Genomic DNA, 23,085 nt, shown 5'->3' with positions numbered 1-23,085 from the left:
GCCAACACCAGAATATTTTTCTGTAAAAATTTATTGACGTACAAAATAAGCCATTTTTGGCTTTGACATTCATTATGAACAGTCTGTAATACATTATAAAATCAGTCCATCTAAAATGAGTGCTACAGTCGACTTTACAAAGACTCCATCCCTTTTTTGCCATCTTGTAGGAAATCACAGCCCCTGAAGCTTGCTGAAAATACCAAACAAAAACAATATTTAGTTAAAAAATTCACCATAACTGACATATTATTCTATTTCTTGATCTGTGAAAAATTTCATAATGTTTTAAACTATTTAAACACCTGAAGCATCTCGTGATATTTTCTATATTCAAATAAAGGAGGTCTATCTTAGCAATTCCCTTACGTGGAGAATTATGCGATTCTATTTGAGAAAAAGCTTCTGCAACAAGATGTGAAATTGAATCAGAGAGACAGACAAGGCAAATTTCAAGTTCCCGTTGGGTTATTTCAAACATGCACATTTTCCTTGCTGCTGTAAGCCCTTTGATACTTTTTCGGTGTTGAAGTTGGCCTTTTTTCCAGTTGTTGCAAGATCACAATTGGAATGAATAAGCACGGATGTAAAATACATGAAATCAAAGCATGAGAAGTGGCTTCTGAGTTTGATTATGATCATAAAATGAACGAAGAATTGTTCCTAAGTGCAATTAACCTATGCAATAAGCATCATCTCCAGAAACAGATTAAATCTGTTTCCCAACTGGGTCTCAGTTATTAAAAATGATGTAGTACAATCCATCTTTCTATTTTGGATCATGCTTCTCATCACTGTTACTTGACTGTAATTTCTGAATTTCTTATTTTAGTTCTAGGCATTCTTACACTAAGTACAAAGCACAAGTCTATGTTAACTGCTAGAACATTCACTGTTTTTACAGTTGATTTGCTGTATTCTTCCTGGTAATTGGAAAGTCAGCAAATAAAGAGATGCTTTCTGTTAAATGAGAAACTGAATATATTTACCTGTCTTCAACTGTCTTGTTGGAGGGGTAGAATACCTTGAATGAAAACCCACTTCTTGGAAATGAACCCTGTAAAGAAAAATACACCACGCTTGTGTAAGTATACCACTGTACAGATGGTAAGAGACACACTTAAACATAACTGCATCCCCTTTGGCAGTTGACCAGTCATTTTCATGGTATTTAAATTCATCCATTCAGTAAATTAAAGGTTGTTTATACAGGTCCAGTACATTCTTATTTTGGTAAAGCATAAGGAAGTCTTACAGGATTTATACAAAGACAGTCGGTGTTGGTGACAGTGAATGGGTCGTATTTATCCGCAATGACAAGCATGTCTGGCAGAGGATACACCCTTAGGGAGTAGTCGTAGGCCCAGTACACGGGGCTAACGTACAGCGGAAGCGGTGTCAGGTGTCCTTGTGATAATATAGTCTTTACAAACTGCAAGACAAGCAGACAGATAGTTTGAACCATTTTCTACAAGTCAAATGTATTTCTGCAGATGCTGATGCTCTGTTAATAAAAAGGTTTTTAACACAGAAATATTTTTTATGCATCTCACTCCCTCTCATTATTATGATTTCTATAGTAAAGCAGTGACTCCACTACAGCAACTAGCTCAAAAGATCTCAAGATCAAGATCTCAAAACTATTACATCAATCAGACTCTCCAAAACAAAACAAAACAAAAAACGCACAATCTGCTTACTTGTTTCTCCAGCCCAAGAAATACCAGCACTGCCATAATTTTGGGGTACAATTTTTTCATTCCTCCAGACTTTCCTTGCAATTCCAGTTAACCAGAAGACCCACACTTAAACAGTCTTTACTGTGAACTCATGCCTTTGATTCCCAAATAGTATCTTTTCCCTTGACCATTCTTACGGTAGTTGCCCTGCTCTAGACACTACCTGACTAGCCGCCTCCTTTGTAGTTCCCATTTTCATCTGGCAGAATTTGGCCAGGGAATTTGGGTTCCTGAAGCCCTCCACTCAAGCCCCTTGAAAGCTTTTATTATGTTTCCTCAACCATGTAGCTGCAGCTAGGATCTGTTTTCCCCAAAGGCCTAAAATCACTACAGCAACTAGGTGAGAGGGGCTGCTGTTAAAACAAAATGACGTACACAGCAGAGGCCCAGCTATTCCAGTGGTACTGTATGAGGCCTAAAGACACTGTTGATTCAATCTCATGTTAGTAACACAATTTCCCACTCATTCACGGATGGCATAATTAAGATATTAATGACAGGCAGAAAAGGCAGAGAAGAAACAAAGGATGCAAATGCAAGCCAATACTCCTATTTGCAGAAATTATTACAAGACATAAATTGATGTTTCCTTCATGACTCCTCTACCAAGCAGAAGAAAGCCCTGTATGAGTGCAGGGAAGTGAAGGTGTACAGTGTACACAAACATATGCAAAAATGCACGCAAAAAACAGGTTGATCAGTGTCCATGGTGGGATTTTTTGTGCTCACAAAGAATCTGAGCACTGTTCTGATGGAGAGAAGGAAGAATTAACAGGAAGTTTCCAAGTCAAACAAGAAAAAAAAAAAAAAGTAAAATAAATAGAAGCAAACTCCATCCATCACTGCAATGAGCCAGTATTGTCTGGATCATTCTCATTCAATTATATCAGTAAGTCCCATCAACTCCTGCTGTGCATTCATTAACTAGAATCATAACTCAGAGCGCTGTGTCGATGTATCAAAAGGAGGATTAAGACTTCAAGTAAAAAGGCAGGGGAAGCAGGTGACCTTTCGGAAAAAGTGACATGCTGCTTTCCTGCAAATGTCACTGGTTAATTGATCAAATCTTAAAAAGGTAATTTGTATTAAGCTTTGCATTTAGGAATCAATGTTTTGTGGTACAACATTCGTGGCTGGTGCATAAGCACCAACAGTCAGCTGCAAGGAAGTTCTGAGTTCAAGGGCACCTGCAAAGGGACAGCCAGAATGACTCAGTGACATCAGTCAGTATCCTGGTTTCGGTTATTTTGCTGTCAAGATGTAAATGAAATTACTAATAATAAGTGTATAGATCCCTCTTCACAATGCTTTTAGCAAACTTAGTTACTCTTTCAAAACATCAGGAGTATGCAGATCAGAGTACACTAAATGCAAATCTGCTGATCAAAAGATAAAGAGTAAAGCTCTTAGCAGAAAGTGTTGAACAAAACTCACTCACGTGGTTGGGAATATCCATGTTGCTGTTAGGGAAGCGGACACAGTTTCTGCACATCTTGTTTACCAAATCTTCACGAAAGATAATTATTTCTTGGGTGCAATATTGAATCCTAAATGGAAAACATTAACGAAATTAAATTATGACGAAACACCAAAAGATGGAAAGTTGTATTATGAAGTCAATCTTACTCTGATACAGCAAAATTAAAAAGTACATTTCAATTAAAATAATAACTTCCCATCTTCCCTTCATTACACCTCCAGATTCAGAAAAAAACATGATGCTTTTGAGCAGGTCGTTATACTCTGTCATTAAACTTCTGGCAGTACGTCTAAACCATCTTGTTCAGGATAGTTTCAGCAGTAATTTATTTATGCATTACTGTATTTAAAACTAGTTACAATTAATGCAAGTAAGGAATTCTCGTAATTTAAAAATGTTAAGGCCATTACATCTGCACATGAACTAGTCATTCAGTATGAATAAATAAATAAACAAATAAATAAAACAGCAGCAAGTTAGACTGTTACCTGCAAGGATTTGTGGTGAAAACTGAAAATGGCACTAGCTGCCTGAATTCCTCAGTAATATTTTCAGCCAGAGGAGGTCTAAAATAAACAGCAACAGGTGTATCAGCCAAGATTCTGACCGTCCTTAACTATTCAATTCAAAGTTTCAAAAACTGAAAAACAAGCAAACTGACCGTGGTAAAATAGAACCAGGACCAGGATCTTCAGGGCCAGGAATAAACACAAATCGACTACTGCAAAAAGATCAGCATAGTGCTTTTATATAAAATAACCCCACGTGTATCTAAACATTGGTTCCATGCTTCTATACGTGCACTACTTCACAGATACATGCAAATAACCTATTCTGGGACAGACTTGACAGTTCCCCCTGTTGAAGACTTCCCCTCGTTCCTTATAAAGAACATAAATCACCGCAGAGACAGAAGATGCATATCCACCCCTCCCTAGTGGAACAACTCTTAAAAAATGCTCACCATTACAGAAAGGACAAGCCCGGCTGCCTCCCTGTTTTAATTTCTTTCATATGTTCTAATCTCTGTAGAAAGATTTAGTTCTCCCAGGGATAGAAGGGATAAAAAAAAGGATCTCTTTCCAGGCCTGTGTTTCAGTTAGCTCTCAAACTAGCAGCCATGGAGAACCGTGTAGGCAAGAACAGGAAAGCAAAAAGCAGATACTGCTGGTAGCAGCACTGAGACCTAAACAGCAGTTTATAAAAGAGCACTGCATGGGCAGAACCCTGCTAATTTCAAGGGAATTCCAGAGGAAAAGAGGCTTGCCCACGCAGTGCTTTTCAGGAACCGTGGGCCTTGCTTAATGATGTGGAAAATGTTCCAGAGAGAGGCAGTTTCACCTTTGCTCATTCAACAGCAGATTCCATGACCAAGCTATTCTAGATAGAATCAGAGCTTTATGCTGCTCCCAAAACAACCTTACAGGCCTGTTACCTGATCACAGCAGGCTCACAGTAACTGGAGAACAGGTTATCTGTCAGTTTCTTAAAGTAATTAAAGCAAAGCTCTTCACAAAATAAGCATATTTCTCGTTTTCATAGCACTTTGCTGGGTACCTTTTATGAATGCTGGGATATTCACAAATTATATCTGCAAGAGCCTTCAAAGAACCTAGAGTCAGAAGAAAAATATCTATGATACAGCACCTGGTTAGGCAACAAATACACAGTATATGAATCACCTGCACACTTCCGTGCACCAAAAATGTGTCACTTAGAAAATATGTGATTCTTTTCCGCTCCCCTGAATTGTTTTGCCATCATAATTTTAATTTAACACACACGTCTGACTGCAAAGAATTCCTTACCTTTCAGAGACTGAATCTGATTTTTTCCATATGGTGCAGATGAAAAATTTCCACAAAAGAAAAAGCAGGTTGGAGGTGCAGAGGAATAACCTGGGAAAACAGAGCATCTGTGAGTCTAACATCCACCCCCTCCACTACCTTTCATCAGTCAGCCTGCAGAGCATTTCATGAAAGGCAGAAACCAAAGCAATATTTGAAGCTCTGCTGCTATTAATACCCCAAACTATTTTCTCAACACAGGCTTTCATTATTTACAGACCCAGTTCCAACAACATTGGTTGTGTGTATGCACCTAACTGCTGACCCAGCCATATAATTACGCAAAGTACAACTGTAATAAATAGTACAGTTTAAGAGCACACTCTTCCCTTCAAGAGAAAAATAGCATGTAAGTAAGTAGCAATGGATTACCATTAACCTCCATGCGCCATTCCAATTCAAGGGCTCTGCTAATATTTAATTCCCTCTTTAGCATTATGAAGCAACAGTGACTGCAATTGCCTGAGCGTTTTAAGAATCTAATGAATTCTCACCGGATCACGAATCACACAGAAACACAGGCTTTACAGCAAAGGCTATGAGTCTATGACTGAAAAAAAATAAAAAAAAAAGCCTTTTGCAAACTCTGTAACAAAAATAAAACCTCTACTCAGGCATTTGCCTCATGTTCCAGGTTACACTCCAGCTCCCTGGCCTTCAGAACCAGACTTGCCTTTCCCTTGCTGCTTTACAACCCAGCAGATAAATACAACGGAATTCCTTATACCAGAGAAATGGCTCATCAGGATTTTTTCCTTTCTATTCCTCTCAGCTATTATTTTTAGTTCATAATTATGAAGCTCATCACTTGTCTATTTAAAAAAATCTGAAAATAGTAAATGCAATACACACATCTTCGCCAGTCTGATTTATTAAACTGACCAAAGTCCCTTTGTTACTTCAGCATCTGAAGCCTTAGGTCAGGTTCGGTTTGGTTCAAGGATTTTGCCAACTTTCATCCAGATACAGAACTGATTTCCTAACTTCAAAGTTAACTTCCTACCTTCCCACTAGATATTGTGATAACGTGTCCAATTTTCTTTAAGTGACTAGCAGCGTGCCACCCTTCATTTTACATTGCTTGTTTTTTAAAGCAGACAGCCTCTCACATTTCCATTCTACCTAAGGCAGACAGGACAAGCTGTTCCACAAGTGTTCTGGATTACAAAGAAGCAATTCACAGATCTCACAGATGCTCGCTATCCAAATGTTGTCATCATTACCGATGTAATGATGCGTGCAAGAAACAGTTCATATTTTGAGACTAACAGACATTTTCTCCTTGGTAAAAACCAGAAAGCATTCAAGGGAGAGTGCTGATCTCTGATGAAGGAAAATGTTTTCCTTAAACTAAGGCTCGAAGAGTTCTCATGAACACTCTTGTCACAGCACCTAAAATGGCTACTGCCCAAAACAATATTGGTCCTGAGTGATTTATGAAAAGGGAGTGACAGCTTGCAAAAATACAATACAATCCAATTTTTAAATCTGTTAGAAAAAGATCCAAAAGAAACAGAATAGTAACCATGAAATGCAAACAGCTATCACTAAAATTGCAGGGAGACTTCACTGGCTTTAGGCTTGGGTTTAAAAGAGAATGAATGAAAAAAAAAAAAATAGTTGGGCTTATTCTGGCTTTCTCAGAATTTAAGTTCCCCAAAACCACACGATATGGTAGTAACAGAAAATTGTTACTCAACTTTGAAAATCGTTGCTCAACTTTTTCCTTTAAAAGAATCCTTTTGACCAAAGGTACCAAATCCACTGTTTCACAGAAGAGCACCTTTAGATCACAGTTTGTCATTAAAGCTGGCCTAACACTTGGCAGCTCCTACCCAGAGCAGGCTTTCTGTCAGTAACAGCCTGTCCAGCTTCCCCTGCATGGGCTTCACACCCAGCAATGCTGCTCAGCTCTAAGGGAAATGGTAAAAACGCTCTAAAACCAGGCTCTGAACCAAAGCAGCCACCACCTACCTGAAAACATCATATGCAGCTTTTCTAGTACTTCTGCTTGGTCCAGCCATACATCGGACAGAAATACAAACATGGCATCTTCGTTTTCATCCTCCAGCTGCTTTAGTTTCGCAGAGGCCTTTACTGAAGTTGAGGAAGGCCCTCCAAAGAAGTTTATATTTCCATAGAAGGCTCTACAATGTTAAAATACTCAAGTTACTTCTGTTTTCTTCCCAAGTCATTACTAGTTTTGAATATGGCTCACTGGAGCCACTTTAATTATTATTATTGTGAGAGGTAGCTCAGATGGTATCAATTATCATTTTGTATTTCAGAAAGAAAAGAAGAAAGAGAAATGGCAGTCACCTAAATCTAAAGCACGGGTGCTGCCCTGCCATATTATACAGATCATCTCCAGGTAATATTTATCCTGGCTTCTCTCCCACAGTCATTCCTTGAGCAATAAGGAGTTTCTTATTCGCGTGTATTAGTTATCTCCTTTGCAATTGAGAAGGGTTTAGATCTCAATTGTTATCCACATGAAGAATCCCACGGCCTTTGGAGGGGTTTTCCTGCTCACATGATAGGCTTTAGAACCAGCCCAAGTAGACCTGCAAGGCCCAGAATTGCCTCCTTATTTATTTGGGAACATTTGGGGAGGGGAAATAATAGCATACTTCACCAGCATAGCATGCTTATAACAGAAGTTATACAACAATAACGTGCTCACTTGGCAACCCACAACACAACACAGTCAAGAGTGAGGCTGCCGAAAGTCAGCTTCCTACCTAGTGGTAGCAGACGGCTCAGTAGGCGGAAATCCAAAAGCGTTCACGTGGAAAACCTCATCTTCATACCAACCTAAAACATTTTTCAACAACAAAATAACCTTTAGTTTTTTCTAACAACATCATGTCCTAGACATGAGTCAGACGGTTGGCAGCTGTGCTGCACAGCCCGTCCCAGGCTCTGTCAATCCCTCCTGTGACAGCACCGGTCCCTGCGCTGTGCAGCGGTGGTGAACCAGAGCAGGGAAATACCCGGCTGAAAAAACAGGCTGAGCAAGAAGCCAACTCCTTTTTACCCCGTCATTTCTCTGAATGGATTTGCTGCCCAGCCACACAAATGACCTGCTCAACCCAAATGAGTAACAAGAATGTAGGGAAACAGGAATCATTTTTAGTGGCCTGGCCCCTGAACTACATGAAACTGCACCCTTTCTTGAGAGCTGTCTTATCTTAAAAGAGCAGAAGTAACAGGGTGCTTCTTGTCCCCCCTTGCTATTGACTTCTACTCAGTTTATAAACTGTAAGCAGAAATGCATTAACAGAAAATAAACTGGGGTTATGTGCATCTCACAGAGTAATATCCTACAAACGGCAACGTCCATCGTTGCCCTGAAACATGTTTAAGGCTGCAGAACTGCAAGCGCTTACACTGGCTTTGTGAGAAGCCTCTGAAGGACTGAGGCTTTGCCAACAGCAAGCAGCATTTCCATATTGTTAACTCACTGCTTGGTTATTTTAGTCCGTCTTCCTAATCTAGTCATATCTTTTCCAAGCATGTTGTAGCCATGTTAACTCGGGCCGATCCTCAGCACTGCTACAGATGCTCTCATCCCACTGATGTGACTGAAAACCACAGAATTTCACAGAGCTCTGCCTCCAGAGCCCACAAGATAGCAGGAAAGGCTTAGGGCCAAAATCCTCAGTCATAAACTTAGCTCATGGTCAAGCCTCACCATCACGAGACTGATCTTTTCAGCCAGATCTAGCAAATATCTAACTGCAGCAACAGCCACATGCAGAATAATTTATTCCAAGTTTAAAAAATAAATTAAAAAAAACAAGTCTACTTTACCTTCTGCCAAAACAAAGCATGACTCAGTATATAAACCGCTGTGGAACTGGTGCAGGGAGGTTAAGAAACATATTTTTCTTAGATCAGGACTCATAGGCTAGCTCATTAGCCCAAGTTTGCTTTCCAGCTGGTGTTAACACATTTGGACTCTACTGGGAGTTCAGGGGCTGCCTGCAGAGCCTGGTGATCACCTGGTAGCTGAACAGGTAAGCCCATAAGCAGAACAGAAACCTTCCACTAGGAGGAATACTAACCTTGTCCTAAAAGTCTTCGAAAGGGCACTGAGCTGCAGAAACCATGTAATTTGCAAAAGAAAGAGAGCAACAGAGCTGCAACTCTCTATACATAATTTTTAACGGTCAATATTGGTTTGTTATTCTAATTGAAATTCTCCAGATCGACAGGAAGTTTATTCAACTCTTACATCACAGATAAAGGATATTGCTTTACTAAGGTCTAGCTGGACGACTCCTGTAGGATCTTCTAGGAAATACTTTCCCTAAAAAAGAGGATTCATTAATGAAGCAAAGCATATCCAAACACATAAATGCTCCAAGCAGAAGCACCTACAAGCCAGTATTTAGAAGCAGTTTAGCAAAGTGTTTAATATCTTAAGTTTAGAGCATGGGGCAGAACTAAAAACAATGTAGTTTCCAGTAAGGGTATCATAGCAGCTCCCCTTAGATATCCTACAGTTTTGATTGCTGGGGCGCCCTTCCCCTATAATTACAGGCCAATGCAACGACAAACCCACACTGAGGGATTTGAGGCTCCAGCTTTTCAATAAGGAGCACGCTCAGAAAATATAAGCCTCTTTTTGGGGAATGAATCTTGTACCACCACACAGCGGGATAAAGCTGTAAGACATTTAAGCCTTCCCATTTTCTAAAATATTACAACACTGAATGGCTGCTGACCCAGATATTCCGCAGTGAACAGCAACCTACCTCCTTGAGCTGAGTTATCATCCCGAGGACAATCACTTCCCCCACCTTCGATGTATTGCCCAACAGAGTTTCTATTGTTTTAAGCTGGAACCAAAGGCAAAGAATTATGTAAGAATTAAATCTAACTCTCCATGCAGCTATTCTAAAGCGAGCAAGACAAAGCACCAGGCAGCACGTATTCCCACACAAATACACGAACAAGCTGGGACAGAATTCAGGCTCGTTAGAAAATCAGGGACACGTTTCTGATGGTCAAATGTGGCAGAGTTTAGGGAAATATTTCCAATTATGGCTGCTAGCATAAAAAACGTGCTTAGCAAGTAAATATTTGTTGTGGTTATTTTGCTTACAAATGGCTTAAAACTGAAAAGAACACGTGACAATTTCTGCTCTGGCAAATGAATGTCAACTGCAGTAATCGGATCTTCAGTGGGATCCAAACTGAACCCCAGGGCCAGCTTGTGCCCACACAGCACCGCTAATTCCTTTTATTGAGGAACCTCAGAGGGATGACAGAATATTCCAAAGTAACACCAGTGATACTGCGTACACGCTGTCTGTGGGTTCTGGACAAGCTTATTTTGGTCTGTGAAGCTGCAGTTAAGACAGACAATCCTCCTGTAACACCAGCACAATGAACTCGCCACCGCTGGCAGGGAGGACAGAAAGGTGTCAAGAGCAAAAGATGCCTACACAGCCTGGATGGAGACACGGGCGTGCCTCAGCTAAGGGCGGTTGTGATTTTCTACATGATCGTACACTGAACAAGGAGAAACAGGCAAGCTGGTCAAAGAAAAAGCTTCTATTTGGTGCCCAGAGACACACACGTGATTTTTTTTTTTAAATATATAATAATTATATAATATGGGGAGAGCATTTCATATGAGAAAACTGAAATGGGAACAGAACAGCATGAAGTCGTGACCTTACTCAACTGTAGGCTGGTGACTTTAGTGCTGACAAAAGAAAAAAGCAAGAAAAATGTTCCCAGCACAGAGAAGCAAAGTGCTGTAAGCTGAACAGGGAATGGATTTCCACCTCGGGAAGCCGTGTCTCCCCTGCATTTCATAGCTGCTTTTGAGTAGCTTAGTCATCATGCTGATCTAAGCCAAATAACTGCGTTTTTGACACACAGGCTAAAAATGATAGGGAAAAAAAACTCATTTTCATTGATTACCCATACTGGATGTAAAAATAAGGTGTCACTGGAGAAGTATGACTGCATTGAAGTGTAACACCAAGTGCAGCTCCCTTCGCAAGAAAAGAAAACAGATTTTTTTACCTGGAATTTGCTCCTACTGTCATCAGGATGAACAACAACTGCTGCGGGTGTAAACAACTCATGTCTGTGAATCCTCTGCAGAAAGCAAAATGGAAATAATCCATATTTAAAAAAAAATGTGCGTAGTCAAAAAGCCAGTTCACTACAACCACCATACAAAACACTTTCTAAAGTTATCTTACTCTGCTTTACCCAGCAACATTTGAGTTGTTGAGCACAACCAGTTCTTTCGACAAAAATTTGCTTCTAAGAAATAGATTATCAGTAACACGAGACAATAAAACTAAGCTCAAAAAGCAACAGTGCATCTCTAATGCTTTTAAAAATTATTCCTGACCATCTGGAGGAAAGGGGTAAGAGAGCAAAGAAGGTTAACTCTATGAAATGCTAGCCATGTGGAAAAGAGCAGGTTCTATCTTCAGAGCAGGACCTATTAAAAGTAGACTTTTTTTTTTTTCTTAACTAACAGGAGCAAACTACAGTGAAAAATAAACTGCAGAGGGCATGAAGAAAATGCATTGTAGAAATTTTCACGTCTTTCCATGTTTTTCATGCAGTCTAAATACCTCCCCTTGGAACAAGCCCATCGCTACCAGCCCATGTCACACGTGCAGCAGTTACTACCTGCAGCCTTCCCCCCCCGTGACCCAAACCCTCACTTTCCTGGAGGTCAGAAAGGAGTAAATATGACAACAGAACACAGAGCCTACGTGAAAAACTAGCAGGCAAAGAGGTGCAACAGCACAATAGGAAACAAACAGGCTTCAGGACATCCATCCCCACTTGACACCTCCAGCTGCTGTTCACAGAACCCAACCTGAGCGTGCCAGCACCAGCAGGCTTCACCAGCCCTGAGCACTGCTTGGAGGAACTGAACCTTTAGCTAATGGTTAACCAACCACCCAGGGCAGAGGTTCCCAAATTGCAGTACGAACACTCACAGCAGCAGCAAGCCTCCTGGGGACAGAAAGTTGCTGGTATTTTGGTGTTTGGGACACTGTGCATGCACCTGCCCACGGTCTGAAGGACAAGCGGGTCACGCAGGCTGCCCGTGGGGTGGCACCAGCAAGAAGCCAGCTCGCTGCCTGCCTGCGTCCCGGCGCTGTGCTTACCCCTGGAGTCAGGGCCAGGCAGCTCTCTGTGCACAGCTCCTGCAGCACGGAGCATGATCTGTGTAGGGGAGCAGCTAAAGCAGGCACCCGATAAGCAATTAAGCCAGAAGCAAACTTCAGTGCTTCAAGGAGAGGCTGAACGTGAGCTTCACAGGGTTTGGGTTTATATTATCTCAACAAGTGCTCCGTACGATGACACGCTAATCAAACCCAGCACAGAGCCAGCCTACACGAGACAAGAGCGAGACACAATCTACTCTAGGGACACCCAATCCACTCTTATGATGCTAAAATGCAGAAACACAAGCATCGGTCACGCTGTATGGTATCAGCTGAATAGCCTGATCAAATTTAGTACAGATCTTGTTCTTATTCAGATTTTATTGAAACTGGAGCTCCCAGCAGCACCTCCAGACAAAGCACTGCCATATACACAGGTATGAACCCAAACAACTGCATTTTGTTCATGTGTTCTGTTGAACAAAGCAAAACTGTTTCTCACCTGCTGTAAGATGGAGTAGCGCTCACGGAACAACTCTGCTTTATCTCTGGCAGATCCAAATAAATTTGGTGCAGGCAAGTTGGTCATTGACAGACTGCAAGAAGTTTAACAAAATCGAGATTAAAAAACATACCCTCCGCACACAGAAATGACTTATTGATCTCAAAAGGTGTGGGAGGCTGCAGAAGTTACAACACTACTGCATAATATATTTAGCCAATGCCTAAGATCTCTGCTAGGGACCCTGTGTTTCTGCATTCTGAAGGCTACCTCGGTTTAATTTCCTTCCTACTCACAGTCCTTGAGGCCTGTCTTTCAATCTGAACGGGACTCTGCAGAAATCAGTTCTTTAAAGGCAGTTAAGTTTCCTAAGTGGCCATGAACAAGTATATCTTCTTCTTGTTGGTTGGCAGATTGTCTTCATGGGGTTCTCTGCTTCCAACAGCCTGGAGAGCTAGAAAGTGGCACTGGAGCTAACCTCCTCCTGCAAACACACTGAGTGGTGGTGCTGGACCAGCAGAATCACGAACCAAGACTAGAAAATGAGCTGCACTTTACGTGAATGTCGCTGTAATGCCTCACAACGAGTATCACTACCCGCTCTGCAGCTAACCACCCTTCAAGCTTTAAGAGCACAGGCTCTTTTTGGCTCAGCAGCCTGGGCTGCTTGCTGTTCAATGCAAATTCTTTAGCTAGCAGAACATTTCACGGCCAATTCCTGCAGCTACTTCTTTCTTTCTCCACTCTGGGGGATCACTCCTCTTTTTTTTTTCTTTTTTAAGCTCTCTTTAGAAATCCCTCTTGAGCTTCAGATATTGCGAGCTACAGTCTAGGGAATAAATACAGGCAACAGACAGGCCACATTTATTGAAATAAAATGAAGCAGACAAATACAGAAAGGAAAAAAAAAAGACAAAAACACACTTCATCTAGTGATGCCCTTAGCCTCATGATCTCTTTTACTCGTTAGGTGACATTAACACGGTCTGAGAATTTTTACTGCCTGATAAACGCCCAAGCTTCAGAGGCAGTAAGATCCGTGGCAGCACAGAGCACGCTACCACAGAAGATACAGATGGCCATTTCAACTTCATCCTGCCAGGCGAGGAGAAACCCAGTGGCACATTTATTTATGAGACAGCATTTATCATTGTCTCTGAAAAGCCAGCCGGGCTCTGAGAAACAAAATTATCTCATTTTCTCACACAAGCTTGAGATGAGTGAACCCCAGAGGGGAAGATTAGAAAATAGACTTTCAAAGACAGCAAACAAGACCTCTTTCTTAAAACACGAAGCAGTTGGAACTTAAAATATGCAACACTTACGGTAGAAACCTCTTTCTTTCCAAATTGTAAACATAGCGTGGAATATCAAAGGCTCCGATAATGTTGAAAACGTTTTCTCTGAAATGAGAATCCATTTATAGCGTTATCTTAGGTGGAACTAACAGACACTACGGAAAGAAACCAACTGAACAAAACTATATTCATTTTGTTCTCCATCACCCTGCGTTAGCACCACTTCTCCCACTCCACTCTACCTGTTGGCTACCACAGCATCTTCGGATTCAGAAAAAGGGAACTCTTCAGACGTTTATTTAGAAATGTCAGAGGGATAAATCACTTTGCATTGTCATCCTCTGGTATCTCTCTGGACAGCAGAAGAGCCTTGGCATGGTTAAAATTAATAGTTTTAAACGTGCACAATCTTCAAACTATTAATTGTGCTGATACATCCCGTTATATGCACTGGAGCAGCTCTCTGACGCCTCCCATTTTACTGTAAGTGCATCAGACTCAGCAGAATAGATAACAAACAGCCCATGAACTTTTGCTAAGGCTTACAAGCACAGGACAACCAGCACTGCCTAGCAGGCAATGGTATCTTAGGCTTCAGACTGAATTTCTTGCAAAACTCTGCCCTGAGGCTCTCTGCGCCGTAATTCAAGAGAGTTTTACAGGCTGGTCCTGTGGTCTGTGAACTATTCCCTCCAGGACGCTGCACTAAGAATCTGTGCAGACGGGAGTGAAAAATGCATTTAGGTATGGAAAGTGACGAGTGAAAAATGCATTTAAGTATGGAAAGTGACATAAGAAAAAGTCCCACTCAAGCTGTCTGCGTTGCAAAGGTGCCAATGCCTAGGAGAAAAGTCAAAAATAAATTTGCTTCATACTGAGGCACCACGGGATCACGGTATCTGACATGCCCAATAAACTATTTATTTTCATGATTTGCATTTCAATGCCAGCACGCAAAGTAAACACTAAAGAAAACACATTCATCACAATCACAAACAAAATTCTCAGAAGCACAAGTAATTGCTCTCTGCTTTGTTATCACCCAGTGAAAATCAAGCAGAACAGCCCTGCTATACAAAAACAAAAAGCAACAAAAAGCAGCACCCTGGAGGAAGGTGTTCCAAGTGCTTTCAGAAACGAGGTGTCTTAAAAAGCCGCAAAAATAACCTCATTTAATTTTCATCTACAGAAAAGAAAATAAAGAAATGAACAGAGAGGTAACAAGTTCTCTCGAAATCCTAATTATTCGTTTATTTTATTGGTTAATATTCAGCCTGTGTCAGATTTAACACATAACCGTATAATTTTAATTCCAGAATCTCAGCATTATATTTAGAATCCCCTAGAGGCCTATCCATGAGAACGAATTTTCTAAGAAGGAACATTACTAACCTTCAAAGGCAGCATCAGGAAAAGCATAAAGCAATTACTGCACGTGTAGCACTGCAGAAAATGCCTGACATTTATTTCCCAGCAAGAAATAAGGGAACACGTACCGACTCCCATAAACATCACATTAAAAAATGTCACCGTACATTGTTTCGTCTAATGCCTGGCTACATTCCTGGACAGCTGCTTCCACCGTGGATAGTTCAATCATATTAGTTGACACTGAAAAGAAAAATTCAAAGCATTAAAACCACAGCCTATGGAAAATGTTAAGGAAGTAAGCAGGTCTCAAATATTTTACCAAAAGGGCGCAGTATTCTTAGAGGAATAAGCTCCACAAATAAGCATATTTTCAATAATGTAACAACACTGCTTTCTCTCTGCAAATGGAGCTTAATATTCTTACCAGAAGGACACATCTCTGGCTAAAAAATAACCCCCACACATATTGTGCCCGCCATTAATTCACTAAACATGGAGAACAAGACAATTATAGTTTATGCAAAGCTGCCAAATATACTACAAATGTGTTAGATGAGAGCTTTCACATTCTGGAGGTTAATTTTGTTCCAGAACATTATCACACAGATTGCTGTCATAAATAAGTATTCAAACAGCCTAACACAATCTTGGAGACAGGCACATTGTTGTCTTCGTGGACGTTAAACTGCTAATTGAAATTCAAAAACATTTCTAAACACCAATGTTTTCCTGAACTTGCAGGGGAATCCAACGCGTGGATTCACAGAAGGGCTTGGTCAGCACTGCCAAGCCTCACTGCTGAGCTCTGGGAGAAGAAATCAATCAGCGCACAAAGAGCAGCCCTTGAGTTCCCTTCTCAGGGCACACAACATCAAATCACAGCTCCTGGAAGGCAGTGCTCAACAGCACAGCACAAGTGAGCTGGCAGGAGCTGCAGGGGATAGATAGCAGCCTGTCCGAACTGCAGTCTCAAGCAACTCTTGGCCAGCAGCTGGACAACACTGGAATTTATTGCACAGAACAGCAGCTTGCACAAAGAGCATCGCTAGCAAGTACACCAACCGCATGTGCTACATTGGCTCTGGAGTTTCTTGCACTGATTGAAATTTGTTCAAAAACGTGGATGCGATCATTTGTACCAGCAGGCTTCACGCTAGATGGGGAGCAGCTCTCCAAAAGTGGTTTTGCTCCCCGTTTGATCAGCTCTGACATTTTCCCAAGGCTACTGTGAGAACACAAAGCATAACTTCTGTCGTGGGTGCTCCAGTTAAACTGCATGTAAAGCAAGCAAATGCTTGCCCTTGATTTAACTTGGTTAATAGAAGCTGGGAAAGTTTCCTGAATTCATGTAAAGCCTAATACTCATTTTAGATCACATTTATATGGATTTGAACATCCTCAGTCAAAAACTGGAAGTGAGCTCAGGTTTCCTGGTGTTCATGAGCTCAGATCAGTAAATGCACACAGATTTTAGGCACCTCTTTCAGCCATGTTCTTTAACTAAAGATGCTACAACTCCCACTTTGGTGGTCCAGGATCAGGGAAGCTGGATCTGTGTGCCTGAGGACAGAGTGTCCCCATTAAGTAGGGGGCAGTACCCAAACGAGATGCTGCTGCCAAGATGATGGAGTTTCAGGCGTGCTCAGAGAACGATCAGGTGCTGGTTAAACTCCTTCCACAGTTGGTTTAAGTTACTATGCTGGACTATTGCACAGTTGCACTTGCACTGCCACCCCATCTGCATCAACCTCTGAATGAAGGGAGGTGACCGGTCCCTTCCTGCGGTCGCAGCAAGGCTCTGAAGGTTACAGCTGTCAACACCTCTAACCCTTCTCTGGACTTGGACTACCAAAAAACAAGTCAAATAATTTTGTGCTACATATTTAATATTTAAAATGACAGTTTCACATGCAAGGATGTCCATGGTGTCCAGCCAGGTGGTCTCAGGAGCTGGCATTGAAGAATTTCACTCCTTTTGGAAAAGTCAGGGGGTACCAAGCTGCCAACTTTTCAAATGGCAAAATTATGCTATCCTTTGCTGACATCAGTATTCACTGATAACTTCAGTATTTAACAAAACAAAATGACAACAAATATGTTTACCTTGATCCACACGGTGTGACCAGAATGACACTGTAGTGCATAAGCTGGCAGTAACTCTCTGTCTAAATAACATCACAATTACAAGATAAACTTAGCAAGATTAAGAAAAATAAGATACTTACAAGGCTGCTTTTCAACAGCATCGATGACCTTTTCAATTACATCTTCAAGTTCTACTTCACTGAGGGACTGAAGAGCTTCAGTAAGGTACTTTATAGCTTCCCTAATTTCAACGAAGAAAATTAGCTCCAAAAGGAATTAATACTAAATAAAGTTCATACAAACAGTGCCAATTTTGGCAGATGTGCACATAAGCACTAAATGCCTTGTGATTAAAAATGTAGAAATAATCAGTACTGCGTAATACAGTCAGACAAAAAATTCACCAGGACTGAAAACACTGAGCACAGGAAGCAGGTACAGAGATAGAGAAAACTTTGTTTTCATGGATGGAGATGTTACAGTTTCAGTGTCTCAGTGTTTAACTACTCTGATTGTGAACATTTTTTTTTTCACGGGATTCACTGGGATTTGATTCCCCTGAGCCCTCTCAGCCTGAGGCTGAACAAACCCAAATCTCTCACCTTTCTTCCACAGGTCAGGTTCTCCGACACTCTAATCATCTTGGTGGTCCTCCACTAGACCCTCTCCAACTTTTTAATCTCTGTCTTGAACCGAGTGAACTAAAACTGGACAAGTGGGATTTATTTTGTTGTATGCTGTGCTTGCTGCCTTTCCCTTTCCCTGTGCACTGGCCCCTCTTTCTCCCCATGTCCCCTTTGGGCAGCTGAACATCGCCACCTCAGAATCACAGAATCATTAGGTTGGAAGCGACCTCCAAGATCACCTCATCCAACCTCTGACCTAATACTAACAAGTCCTCTGCTAAACCATATCACGAAGCTCTACACGTATCACTGAGCTCCTCTGGCTTCCCCACACACCTTGAGCCCCTGCACCTCAGCACCCCAACCATCTTCACTCCACCAGTCCCCCAATATCGGCGTTGTTTTCATTCGAAACAACACGAGAATTAAAAAACCACTTCTTCCCTCATCCTTCGACTACACTCTGGCCATTACAGATAACGATTTTCTTATTAACATCACCCGTCACCCCATCAAAGGTGGCATTTGGTTGACGGCCTGACCTTCCTGACGTCTCTGCTCATTTAATGGTGCAAAGCAGGGGCTCTGAACTTCTCTCCCCTCACTAATGCATTCGCCAGGACCTTGTCCCATGATGCCAGGAATAAAACAAAACTCATATTTAGCATAATTGTGACAGGAGAAATAAAGGCAGAGGAGCCCCAGGCATCGCTCTGCCACCTTCCCCTGCAAGCAGCACGCTCTCTCCCTTCACTGCAGCCTAGCCACGTTACCACAGCCCTTTGGGCATTCAGAAATATCACTTCAGGAGACCCAAACCCGTAACTGCGGCTCCGGGGGCTGCCAGAGGCGGACAAGAGCCCCAGCACCAGCAGGGCGGGCACCGAGGCCTGGCCCCGCCGAGCCCCGGGCGGCGCCGCGCGGGCAGCCCGAGGAGCTCCCGAGGCGTCCCCGGGCCGTGCCTCGGGTCCCCGCCGGCCTCCCCCCGCCGCCTCCCCGCTACTCACGCCCGCAGCAGGAGCCCCCGCACCCGGAACGCGGTGCCCAGGCGGCGCCTCAGCCGCTCCGGCTCCATGGCGGCCGCGCAGCCCCGGCCCCCTCACGGTCCCGTCATGGCCCCGCCGCGGGGGGCGCTGCCGCCACATGGCCGCCCCTCAGCGCCATGGCCGGGCTGGAGGGAGCCCTGTGGGCCCCTCACGGGACAGGACGGGGTGGGTTTTCCCCGATTTGCCCCGTTTTGCATTTCTTTTCGACCTGTCCAGGTTTTAGCAGGTCTGGATGGAGGCCCTCAGCACTGCCCGGTGGGTGTAGGGCTCCTCTGATATGGCTGCCTCACCTTTACCTGCGCCTCTGTCTGCAGGGAGGGTACCCTGCAATCCTGGTCCCTACTGTGCTGTAGCTGCCTCACCTGAATGTCAAGTTTACTAGGACAAATGTCAGCTGCCTCAAGGTTTAGGATATGGTAAACTCTTAGTTCTTTGGTCCATCACCCCACAATGCAGACTGCCCATGGCCCAGCACGGTTAGATGGAGATCCCCTCCAGCTGGCTCCATCGTGGGCAACAAGCATACGGCTGTCCCCACGGCTAACTTTACATTTTACACATCTAACTTTACATTTAACCAGGGAATTAGCCCTACACGCGATTTTTCCTTTGGGCCTAAGCAGTTGAAGTCTGTTGCAGCATACCAAATCCTGGTACAGAGCGCAATAAATGCGCCGCACCTCTTACGGTTCCAGTCTCGTGGGGCAGCTGCCTTCTCTCCAGCCAAAAAAATGGTTGGAATATTGGAAATTGAAATATTGAAATTGAAATATTCTCAGCCCCATCCGTCAAAGTACAGCTTTGTTCCACAGAATGCTCAAAAAGTAACTGAAAGTTCCTTGATCAGAAGACTGTAGGGATATAAAACCAGATAAAAAATATCAGCCTATTTTATATAGTCCATTCTTGACTGCGTCATTTATAACCAGTCCTCATCTGGAGGAAGCTCATGGGTGAAGCTGAATCTATCTACTCCCTTTAGACATAAAACTACCATCTGACAGGTTTCAGCTATTTTGGCAGGAAATACGATTCATTTTTTCATTCTAGGCATGCAGTTAGGTGTGAATTATGAACCCTTATGTAAGTTCTTCTATTTGCTAAGATTACTGCTTTTTCTCCTTTAAAAAAATAAAATTTGTCAATCCGCTCATGTCTCACCTAGAGAAGGAAGGTAGCCCTCTTCTAACAAAAGCAATTCTTTTAAGATACATGACCAAAAACAAGAATATAAAGCATACTCCTGTGGCACCGTGCGGTACTTGGGGTTCTGCTAGGTTGCCTGGAGCCTCCCACCAGAGATATAAAAGTATTCCAGCGTGAGCTGTAGACTTCTGTTCCACTGAGCCATCTGTCTTGTGCTCTGGAAGCCATGCCCAGCTCTTCATCCCCGCTGCTTTTCATGCCCTTTATCTGCAATGACTTTCTTGGACATCAGCACCACGGTGTCAGCACACGTGGCTTGAGAGCAGAGAGCTGGCTGAGACAGGGTAATGGTTTAAGATCAGACAGCACATCCCCCTCGTGCCAAAGGTGAATTGATGGAATTGTTTTGTTACACCAAGCACGGTAGATAGCTCATCGTTCATGTCTGTCACTGCTCCGCTGGCAAAAGCCACGGGCTGCTGACTTTGCACTGCTCCTGAGTTTTCTGAGAGATCACGTTGTAGCTCTACTTGACCTATAGATTATAGATACAACTTGGAAAAAAAATAAATCTTAACTCTTTCAAATGTTTATTCCTATGTTTTATACATCATCCCAACGTGTCATCATTACATTTCATTTTGATATTAGCAGTCACTGACAGGAATAGTTAACGTCTTCCCTTCTAGATCAGAGGAAGCGTGTCTCACTTTCACATCCTTTTACAGATGTTAGAAGTGCTCAGTTCTCAGAAGCTCTATTCTTCCTGAAGAGCTGTACCTGCTTTATTTTGAATTCCACTCATTCCAAATTGATCCATACTTCAGCTGGAACTCACGGGGTTGTCAGTCTAACAGCATAAGAGCTAGAATAGGAGTGTAAGAGGCTATTGCCTTTCCCAGTCTGCTGCATAATGCTAGGCAAATATTTAGGAAAAAAATTATATAGATGGGGACAGCAGGGACTGGAGAGCTCTTAAATAGCGACAAATGTGTGGTTTGACATGATAGATGCGCTGCTGGGATCCCAACATCACTTTTATTCTGTCAGTTACCCATAGCTCAGCACCAGCCCCAAAACACAGGCCCTGAGTGGCAGCTCTGGGATCCGCCACACCGGTTTGTAGCCTCGCTTCATCTGCTCCAGGTCAGATGGCATTCACAGGATAATTCTTCCTGAGGTCAAGAGTTTGAACTCCTACACAGTTGTTTTAATTAATATCAGCCGCTGTTTCGCAGGTGCCGTTTCTGGAAGGGACACATCACATCTAACCAGCAGGCAGTGGCATGACTGCCCTAACCCACCTGCCGTGTGGAGTTGTGTTTGCAGACCCCCCTCTGCCTTCCCCTCTTGCCCTGGATCTGTGTTCAGGTGCCCTATTTCCAGCGCTTTCCCCCTTCTCTCCTAGCCCTTCTCGATAGGCTCCTACACGCTTTATCAAGCCCCCAACCTCCCGCTTTGTTTCCCCCGTGCCTCAGCGGACAAGCACGGAGCCCTGTGTCCCCCAGCAGCCTCCTCAGAGCCTCGTTCCCCCCCCCGGGCCCCCTCCCAGCACCGATCAACCCCTCAGGGCACCCTGAGGCGCCCACCCCACCCCGGGGCAGGGGGCGGCGGCGCGGGCAGCCCGGTGCCGCCCCACATTTTGGACCCTCCTCGCTTCCCGTCCGCCTGCGGGCAGCGAGCGGCGGCGGCGAGCCGCAGCCTCTCCCGGAGGAGGCGGTGAGGCAGCGAGGCAGGCAGGCGGCTCCCTCCTCCTCCTTCATCCTCCTCCTCCCCGTCCTCCCCCTAAGATGGCGGCAGACCCCGCGGAGCGCTTCTGCGTGGCCGAGGAGCGGAGCGGCCACTGCGCCGTGGTGGACGGCAACTTTCTCTACGTCTGGGGGGGATACGTGGTAAGGAGGGCGAGCGGGGCAGGGCGGAGGGAAGCGGCAGGAGGGGACGCGAGAAGCGGGGTGCAGCCGGCGGCGAGCCCCCACACGGGGGCTGAAGGGGCGCCGAGCCGGCCCCCCCCCCGCCATGCCTGCCTCCCCCCCCCCCCATGCAGCGCTGTTTACCTCAGCGCGGCCGCTGATTGGCCGGCGGCGTGGCGCGCGCGCCGCGGGGGCGGGCGTTTCAAATGGCCCCCAACGGCCGCGCTGAGGGGATGGCGGGGGGGCCCCTCACGGAGCGCCCCCCCCCCCCCCCCCCCGCGGTCGTGGGGCTCGGGCAATGGTCTGGGCTGAATGTTTTTTTTTTATTTTTTTTTTTTAAGGGTGACAGCTGTAATTGGCGGCTGTGCCTCACCCTTACGTAATCCCGGCGTTTTTGGGGCGTTAGTAGTTGTCTGACGGAAAGGTGTCTGCTGCCTGTCATCAAAAGACCGCCACCGCTAAATGCTTCTGACTCCTAGTTCTCAATTATTTCAGTCTTAAACTACAAATGATGCTACGCTACATACAGCCGGTTCATTAATCTACAGTATCTGCACACTGGGCATAAAATGTGAAAGTCACTGTGCTTAGTCTTACTCCAGTTTAAATCATGTTTCTATTACATTTTCAGTTTTTATCTCTATTTTTTTCTTTGTGGGTTAAAGTCAGCTTTTAAATGTGAAAAACCTCTCCTGTGCTCAAGCAGAGTTCCAGTTGGAGCATCCTGGGTTTAAACTTTAAAACATGGCATGTGCTCAGTGTAGGTGGTAGCAGGGGGAGGATGCTCTTAGGGCCCTCAGGTACCACTGCCCAATAGCCTCTGGTCTCTTCCTGAAGTGCATTAGGGTTTGGTTTCTGGAAATCAGAATGTTATTTTCTTG

The 23,085-nt window shown here is 43.7% G+C and overlaps 2 protein-coding genes across 8 annotated transcripts in view; one reads left to right on the top strand and one right to left on the bottom strand.

The window, feature by feature from the left end:
- Positions 1–15: 15 nt before the first annotated feature.
- On the bottom strand, positions 16–21,558 carry POLE2 (DNA polymerase epsilon 2, accessory subunit). 7 transcript variants are annotated; one of them, XM_084521521.1, is made up of 20 exons: positions 19,110–19,184; positions 18,079–18,183; positions 17,617–17,717; positions 15,556–15,631; positions 14,048–14,125; positions 12,723–12,816; positions 11,109–11,183; positions 9,827–9,910; positions 9,322–9,378; positions 8,880–8,928; positions 7,808–7,880; positions 7,041–7,213; positions 5,028–5,117; positions 4,777–4,831; positions 3,881–3,940; positions 3,708–3,785; positions 3,178–3,286; positions 1,256–1,432; positions 990–1,057; positions 16–193 (listed from the first exon to the last, which is right to left on the bottom strand). In XM_084521521.1, exons 4-20 carry the CDS (start codon positions 15,618–15,620, stop codon positions 175–177), a joined length of 1,404 nt encoding a protein of 467 aa, XP_084377647.1. In that variant the 5' UTR covers positions 15,621–15,631; positions 17,617–17,717; positions 18,079–18,183; positions 19,110–19,184; the 3' UTR covers positions 16–174. The 7 variants fall into 7 exon arrangements, with proteins under 7 accessions (XP_084377647.1, XP_084377642.1, XP_084377643.1 ...); XM_084521516.1 differs by lacking the exons at positions 18,079–18,183; positions 19,110–19,184 and adding an exon at positions 21,349–21,555; XM_084521517.1 differs by lacking the exon at positions 18,079–18,183 and having other exon boundaries at positions 19,110–19,231.
- Positions 21,559–21,920: 362 nt separating this feature from the next.
- Positions 21,921–23,085, top strand: part of KLHDC1 (kelch domain containing 1) — a 28,342-nt gene continuing 27,177 nt past the window's right edge. The window contains exon 1 of the mRNA XM_084521526.1: positions 21,921–22,186. Within this exon, the coding sequence (XP_084377652.1) occupies positions 22,085–22,186 (102 nt within the window). The 5' untranslated portion in view covers positions 21,921–22,084. The remainder of the gene's footprint in view (positions 22,187–23,085) is intronic.

The sequence above is a fragment of the Aythya ferina genome (assembly GCF_964211825.1).
Source record: "Aythya ferina genome assembly, chromosome: 5".
NCBI lineage: Eukaryota > Metazoa > Chordata > Aves > Anseriformes > Anatidae > Aythya > Aythya ferina.
The sequence above is the reverse complement of the archived record's forward strand: the minus strand, read 5'-3'. Positions and strand labels throughout refer to the sequence as shown.

Coding starts and splice junctions, on each gene's coding strand:
- POLE2 (XM_084521516.1), bottom strand. CDS start 21,452: ATGCCATCTGACCTGGAGCAGATGAAGCGAGGCTACAAACCGGTGTGG. Junction 11,184..12,722: donor GCTACTCCATCTTACAGCAG/GTGAGAAACAGT, acceptor TGCTTTCTGCAG/AGGATTCACAGACATGAGTT. Junction 4,832..5,027: donor TCAGATTCAGTCTCTGAAAG/GTAAGGAATTCT, acceptor TTCTGACTCTAG/GTTCTTTGAAGGCTCTTGCA.